General features: G+C 46.3%; 1 protein-coding gene across 1 annotated transcript; it reads right to left on the bottom strand.

Moving 5' to 3' along the window:
• Nucleotides 1–2,525: 2,525 nt before the first annotated feature.
• Nucleotides 2,526–8,079, bottom strand: PSMD9 (proteasome 26S subunit, non-ATPase 9). The gene is made up of 6 exons (XM_056859644.1): nt 7,960–8,079; nt 6,480–6,582; nt 5,661–5,860; nt 5,429–5,530; nt 4,091–4,179; nt 2,526–2,593 (listed from the first exon to the last, which is right to left on the bottom strand). The coding sequence occupies exons 1-6, from the start codon at nt 8,077–8,079 to the stop codon at nt 2,566–2,568; spliced, it is 642 nt and encodes a 213-aa protein (XP_056715622.1). The 3' UTR covers nt 2,526–2,565.

Here is an 8,079-nt window from a genome sequence, read left to right as displayed (position 1 = left end):
CAACCAGCTACTAGGAACCAGATGCAAAGGGCTGTCTCTTGTGAACCTGAGAGGAGCCATGTTCCTGTACATCTCTGTTTTAGAAGCAGCCATTTCGCAGAGAGCTGACAGCCACGTACCCACTGCGAGCTGCTCCCCCTCCCAACTTCCTCCGTTGCTCAATGAGTCGTTAGCAGTAATCCTGATATCCAGATGAGTCATCCCTCCTGTCCAGCTGCAGAGACCCCAGGACATTTGCACAGATCGCACCTATTGTTCCGGAATGTAAATCCCATCAGCAGAAAGATTCTTGACCATCTCGGGTTGTGAAAGCCATTGGAATTATAATAGATTTCCAAATTCTCACTACCCTGCCCCGGTAGACACAGCTTAATCCTTTTGTCCACCTTTTTGCCACCTGGGAACCTGGGAGGGGTCAAACCCCCTCTTCCCGCCCCCAGAAAACAGTATAAGTAGGATACCCCTGGCCCATTCAGGTCACCTTAGGTCTTTCCTGGCACCTTTGCCGTTACTCTGTTGGTTTGGTTTCGCGAGCCTTACCACGCTCCCTCCCGCCTTGCTGGTCAAGCCCACGGGAACCCCTACCCCCATCTCGGTTTTCCTTTTCAATCTGTTCATAGTCTGCGTGAGTTGGACAACACCTCATCTAGATAAGGTAAATATATTGAATCTACGATATCCTGCCAAATTGGCAACTGTCCCTGTACTACTGCCTTTAATTTACTAGCTTCTTGTATGCTTGTGATGCACCATTTGAATGCCTGAATACATAAACACTGTTTAATTTGGAACTCCTAGTCTCTGTCCTTATTCAAACGTCTCATTAAACGGATTCTGGTATAGTTGAGTGCGAGATCGCTATAAAAATACATAGTTACCGATTGCTCAGCTAATTTCCCCATATAAAGGAGCAATTCGGCTAACACTGCATTGGCATGGGTTTGGACTAGATGACCCTGGTGGTCCCTTCCAACTCTATGATTCTATAGTCCCTAACCCTTTACCCCAACTTTCTTTCTGAATCATTTTGTTTCAGTATAGCCCTATTTTCTGTGAAAAAAATCCCTCTTGAATAATTCAGTTTTGCATAGTTTGCAGAAAGCCAGGAGGTTGGGAGCCTTGCTGGCCTCAGCAGGCAGACAGTTCCATAAGGTGGGGGCCACAACAGAGAATGCACATGCATAGGCAGTTGTCGGTTTTGCCCATTTGCAGGGTGGCACCCACAGATGATTCCTTACAGGCAGAAGAACTGTAGGGTACACACAGAAGGCATTTCCATTCGCTTCAATAGCTCTGCATTTACAGAGAACTTTACAAAATCTGCACTCTAATCTGCCAATTGCAAAGGAAAGAATCATAAATTGTACAGCACATACTTCAGGTAGCTAGTGCTGGGGAAAACCTTGCTTGGACTGAGACCCAACCAAGAAGATATGACCCTGGATTCAAGGCAACAAGAGTTTGACTTGTATATGGCAGCATCTGATGTTTAAGGTAAAGGTCCCCTGTGCAAGAACCAGGTCATTCCTGACCCACAGGGTGATGTCACATCACAATGTTTACTAAGCAGACTATGTTTACGGGGTTGGTTTGCCATTGCCTTCCCCAGTCATCTTCCCTTTACCCCCAACAAGCTGGGTACCGACCATGGAAGGATGGAAGGCTGAGTCAACCTTGAGCCGGCTACTTGAAACCGACTTTCGTCAGGATCGAACTCAGGTCATGAGCAGAGCTTTTGACTGCAGTACTGCAGCTTACCACTCTGTGCCACGGGGCTTCTTGTGTGTGTGTGTAAAGTGCCGTCAAGTCGCAGCCGACTTATGGCGACCCCTTTTTGGGGTTTTCATGGCAAGAGACTAACAGAGGTGGTTTGCCAGTGCCTTCCTCTGCACAGCAACCCTGATATTCCTTGGTGGTCTCCCATCCAAATACTAACCAGGGCTGACCCTGCTTAGCTTCTGAGATCTGATGAGATCAGGCTAGCCTGGGCCATCCAGGTCACGGCACTTCTGATGTTTAATACCAGAAAAAAGCAAGAATAAGCCATCTGTCCAAAGCATGTAAAATGTAACATAGTTAAATATTTTTAATTCATATTTAATAAGTTGCACAAATGCATGGTTCTAAGTTTTGAATTTTATTCAGATCACTTATACTAGTGGAAATACAAAATACAATTCTGCTTTGGCAACTTCAGAAATCTGAAAATTAATCCAACCCAACTGCCAAAACTGAAGAAAGAAAAGCAGAGGGAAAAAACCATGGGCGCTAGCATTGCCTTACTGAATAAATAGGAAAGGACAATGAAGATGCCCAATGAGTTGCCTAAAATAAAACCCACAAGATCTAATTTTCTCATGTGATTTACACCTGAGGGGTAAAACACTCAAGGCCAACGCAAACTCATCCTGTGGATCAGCAAACCACATCTGTGCGAAAATTCCTCAGCAGTCGACACCAGCATCTCAGGATTCGTTTCCAATATTCCAGCTTCTTTGTAAAGATGTACGGTTGCCGCGTTGAAATATGAAATTCCAACAGACTTGAGAGCTTTGCCCTTGGAAATCATCTTTGCAAAGGAACTATGTTGCAACTTGAGAAGAAGAGAAAAGAGAATGAGGGGGGTTGTTTTAAATTTACTGTCCACCTTTCATTCTTGAGGAAAACCAAAAGTATTAAGAACCAGTAAAATAGAAATGCTACACAACATGCATGGGGCGGGGGGGGGGGGGAAGGGACTTCCAAGAATGTCAGGCCCCTCCAGATTAATTTGTTGTTTACTTAACAATATAATTTCTTTCTGCCACACTCAATCCTATTTTACATTTTGATCCTATCCTTCCTTCGAGGAACCCAGACTAGTATACCTCTTTCTACTCCATTTTCTCCTCACAGCAGTCCTGTGTGGTAGGCTAGACTGGTAGAGAGTGACTATCCCAAGATAAACCAGAGAATTTCAAGGCAGAGTGAAAATTTGTGCTTAGAAGAAGAAGAGTTAGTTTTTATATGCCAACTTTCTCTACCACTTAAGGAAGAATCAAACTGGCTTACAATAACCTTCCCTTCCCCTCCCCACAACAGACACCCTGTGAGGTAGGTGGGGCTGAGAGAGCTCTAAGAGAGCTGTGACTAGCCCAAGGTCATCCAGCTGGCTTCATGTGGAGGAGAGGGGAAACCAACCCGATTCACCAGATCAGAGTCCACCGCTCCAAACCACCGCTCTTAACCACTACACCACGCTGGCTTTCTTAGGTCCTCATCTGACCCTCTAAATTTCCCAGTCCTCATCTGACCCTCTAAATGCTTTACCACACTGGGTTTTACAATGGCCCCAGGTTCAAATCCCCAACTCTGCCTTGAAGTTCACTGGGTGATCCTGGGCCAGTCACGGTTACTCAGCCTAGCCTACCTCGCAGGGATGCTGTTAGGATAAAATGAAGAGAATTGGGTTGTGAGAGGCTTTTGGTCCACACTGGGGAGAAAAGCAGGGTGTAAATATCTAAAAAAAAAAAACAACTCATAACTAATAGTTATCCCAGCACACTTCACGTTTTATCCTACACAGAGTAGCCAATGCACGCAGCTGCCTGTCTTGTGGCCGGGAAGCCAGTACTATTAGTTGCTGGTCTCACCAAAGAGCCCTTGGTAAGAAACAGGAGAAGGACAGCCAAGTGTAACTGTATGTGGAGCCCCGTACGTGGTACTTAAGAAGTGCTGCATATTTCCCACTTGTTCCTGCTTACGACATACAGCATTCAGTGCATATTGAAGGGCGTTATGTGGATCCCAAGCCCAGAAATTCAGGATTGTTCACTTATGTGGTGTACAATATCGTCAGCCCGTGTAAGAGTAGAGCTAGATTGGAGTCCAGCAGCACCTTAGAGACCAACAAGATTTTCAGGGGATAAGCTTTCCAGAGTCAAAGCTCCCTTCATCAGGTACCTGACGTATTTGAACAATTAAAAACAACGCAAGACCAACTCTTGTTGGTGTCTAACCTGCTACTGGATTCTAATCTAGCTCTTCAACTGCAGACCAACACATCTACCCCCTGACACTGGTTAGGAGAGAACATTTTTGGAACACTTACCCCAAAAGCCCTTTGCCAGTCCAGCGTTTAGGTGTGAGCCCCAGGTGCATTCTTTCCCCTCCACGGAGCACCGTCACACTTAATGCTTTCTGGTGGGGGGAAAGTTATAAATGTACAGAAAGACCTTATTTTTTTGCCAGGTTTTATTCGGTTGCTCAGTATTTGGAGAATTGATATCTTGTCTTTCTGTTATTAAAGAACACCTAAAGAGTCTTAGAAGGGAATTTTTACAAAGAAAATCCAAGACAATAGGTAGCCAACACCAGCAAACAAGCACCATAGGACTGTTACCCAACCCCCTCCCCCATTAAGCCTTCTCCCACCCATCTGGATTGGGTCCAGAACACAAAATGGGGAGGAAAGGAAAATTGCGTCCAGTATCCCAAATGGCCATGCCATCTAGCTCTGTCAATTGCTTTCCCACCCCCTGCCATCAGCTTCAATCTATGTATATTTTATCGACAAAATGGGATAAACCGAATTTGCAAACAAAACACACACACAAAACATCAGCAAACACGCACAAAGCACTAATAGGAAAAATTAAAATCAGCAATCAATAAGAAATCATAGCATCAGAAAGCCACTAGAACAGATCAATACAGCAAGTCAGGGCATAAAACCAGCCTCTGGAACAAAATAGTTTGAGCCAGGCTCCAGAAGGCAAACTATGAGGGTAGGGAAAACGTTCCAGGGGAGGAATTCTAGAGGCCACAACTGGATTTTGTCCTGCAGACTCGCCAACCTCAACTATGTCAATCACACGAGGCTCACACAGGTAGAGCTGGTACCCGGTCTCAAAACAGTGAGAGTTTTAGAATTCTATCAGTACTTTGAATTGGGGAGCAGAAACTAACTGGCAACCAGCAGACTGAATATAGCATTGGTGCATCTCCGCAGGTTCTACCTACAACTGTTGTAGCCACATTTTGGGCTAGATGAAGTTTCTGGGCATTCTTCCATGGCAGCCCCAAGTACAGCATTTTAAAATAATCCAGCTGGGACATACCCAAGGCAGGTTTGACCGTAGCCAGATCACGTGAAGCAACCAAGATGCCTTCAGATGCCAAGGGCCATCAGCTTCTTGCTCTGCTTGCGAGCATTCTAGGAGACCTGGTTGGTCACTTCTGAAAGCGGAACATCACACTAGATTTACCCTTGGTCTGAGCCAGCAGGATAAAGTTCACACTATTCGTGTAAGTACGTGATTGGCCAGGGGACTGCTACACATGCCAGGTGGGCCTCGTGTATTTCCAACAGCAGGCTTATTCCTTTTCCAAGAGAACTGCAGCCAAACCACACAACAAACAAACCAATGGTCACCAGGAAGATGCTCACCCCTTCGCTGTGCTGCACAACGGTGGCGATATTCTGGAGGGACTGGAAGTTGCGTGAATTCACAGAGCCAAACTCAACTACCTCATCGTCCACTTGCAACCCCTTGAAGAGAGAAGGAGAAACGGCATTTGTTTTGGTTGGCTCTAGGACAGCGAGACAATCATTGGGGCTTCGGTAGCAAAAGGAGAGACACATCCCAGGACCTGCCAAGCACACAAGGGGAAGAACTTGCCGACATGCTCGCTGGAGAGCCTGGGGTGACGGCGTTCACTCTGGCAAAAGGAAGAGGTAGGGCCTCACTCTGGCTCCAGCTCCTGGCCTCAGTGTGAGCTTCCGCCTCATCTTTCTCACGCTTCTCCTTCTCACGGCCGTGCAGCTGGTGGAGGGCCTGTTCGACCTCCCGCATCAAGGCCTTGTGATCATTCTGCAAACCTGCGGGCAAAAAGGCATCTGTAGCCTTAAAAGCTCCCATGCCAGCAGAACCCAACTGAAGACAATGGCACAGCAGGTACAACTCTGCAGGCCTTTCCTGTACCCGAACCCTTCCTGGTCACTCCACCAAAGCCATCTCTGGTGGATACTTCCTGCCGGGTACCCAAAGGTTGGGTGGAGAAAGGTAAAATAATGTTATGTAGAAATATATTTATTTTAAGGCGCTTATATCAGAGTTAAAAACATTAAAAATGATAAAAGCTAAGCACAATAGCAACTATTAAGGTTGATAAACTTAAACCACACACCATATGCGTTTCGGCCAATGGCCTTCATCAGTGGTCAGATAAAATCTCAAATAATGCACACACAAACAATATACAAATTATCACAATATATAAATAGAATTATAAAAGTCCAGGTATGTATGTAGGGGTGTATATCAATTTTCAAATCTGAAATCCCACTGAGGTGGAATACCAGCAAGTTCTTCTACTCTGGCCTGTATTAGTCTCCCATTGAGAGCGCCCAGGCCAGTCTCCTAACTACTTTAATTCCTCCTCCCCCGGTTCAATTTTAACCCCCTCCCCTCGGGTCAACCTGAGGACTGTCTGCTCACAGATGATGTTGTGTCTTGCTGTCCGGACTTGGTAGACGTCGATATCGGCACGTGGATACCCTTCAACGTCCACTAGCGGTTCGTTCATCCCAACTCCTCTTTGCTGCAGAAAAAATATCTACATAACCATTTGGAGACCTTTTCAAAGAGAAGAAGCATTTTGTTTTAAAAGGAGATGGACTGGAAAAGAGCAGTGGAGGGGCTGTGGCTCAGTTTGTAGAGCATCTGCTAGGCATGCAGAAGGTCCCAGATTCAATCCCCGGCATCTCCAGTTAAAGGGACTAGGCGAGTAGGTGATGTGAAAGACCTTCGCCTGAGACCCTGGAGATCCGCTGCCAGTGCGAATAGACAATACTGACTTTGATGGACCAAGGGTCTGATTCAGTATAGGGCAGCTTCCTGTGTTCATGAAGGAAAGGGTTACAAGAACACTGCCCCCACAACCTTTTGATAATGAAGTTCAGTAGCTTTCCGCTGTGTCTCAACCCTAAAAGTTCAGAAGCAGCCTTCTACTGAATCAGGCAATCGGTCCTCTGGCCTACCATTGCCTGCCCTGAGCGGTAGGGCTTTTTCTCAGTTCCTATACTTGAGATTCTTTAACCGGCGACGCTGACAATTAAGCATGGGACCTTCCGTGTGCACACCACTAAATTATGGCACCTCCCCAACCCCCCTCATTGAAACACACATGGGGTTCACAGACTGCGCACCAAGTTTTCTGCAGGGGCCTGACTAGCAACTGCACACTCAACATCACAATCCCATTCCATGCATGCAATCTCACGAGTCATGAAAGAAAAGACCCTGTTATATTTTCTATATTTGTGTCATTACATCATGGCCCACACTGGAGTTTCTCTGCCATGTGCATCCTCCCCCCCCCCCCGCCCCCAATTCTGTTGTCGCTGAGCTTAATATCTGGCCTCTACAAAACTTGCTGGCTGTTTTGTAACAGCCTTGCATTCAACAGTCATCTCAACCAACCGACCAAGGAACCTTGTGCGAAACCACAGGTCAAAGACTGCACATCCCACCCTGCAATCCCACGCCCGCCAACAACCCGGGAGTAAGTCTAATTTAATTCAATGGCACTTCCTTGCCAGTAAAAGTGCTCAGGATTGCACTGCAAGTCAGGCCCTTTCCCACAGCGTAACACAGAGAAGAAAATACTGTAAGAGGAAAACCCCCCCCCCAAAAAAACTCTTCAAATAAGGTGACAGGAAAATAAGCTGACAGGAGACACACGTAGGAGGAATTTAGTCGCATTTTTGCTTTGCTTCTGCAAAGGCAACGCTACAGTATTGTCTTTCCTTCCTAGCTCCCATGACCCCACTGGTCTTGAGCAGTTAATGGGGACTGCAAAGGAAACAACAAACTGTGCAGCCAGCTACAGTCATTTATAGTTCTGCAAATGCGGAAAGCCTTTGATTCTTGTTTGGGTCCTCCCTCCCCCACCCCCCCGCCATCTCGAGACACTTACATCTTCCAGCACGTCATAATAAGCTTTAATCTGAGCTTCAATTTCATCTTTTTTCTTCAGCAGCAGCTGCACGTCGCTAACAGCCACCGTTTTAGGGACCGCCGGATCTTGCTGGGACAT

This window comes from Euleptes europaea, chromosome 13 (genome assembly GCF_029931775.1).
Source record: "Euleptes europaea isolate rEulEur1 chromosome 13, rEulEur1.hap1, whole genome shotgun sequence".
In the NCBI taxonomy this organism is placed as follows: Eukaryota; Metazoa; Chordata; class Lepidosauria; order Squamata; family Sphaerodactylidae; genus Euleptes; species Euleptes europaea.
This window is presented reverse-complemented; position numbering and strand designations above follow the sequence as displayed.

Coding starts and splice junctions, on each gene's coding strand:
- PSMD9 (XM_056859644.1), bottom strand. CDS start 8,079: ATGTCCCAGCAAGATCCGGCGGTCCCTAAAACGGTGGCTGTTAGCGAC. Junction 6,583..7,959: donor ATTATGACGTGCTGGAAGAT/GTAAGTGTCTCG, acceptor TTTTTTCTGCAG/CAAAGAGGAGTTGGGATGAA. Junction 5,531..5,660: donor GCTCTCCAGCGAGCATGTCG/GCAAGTTCTTCC, acceptor TCTCTCTTCAAG/GGGTTGCAAGTGGACGATGA.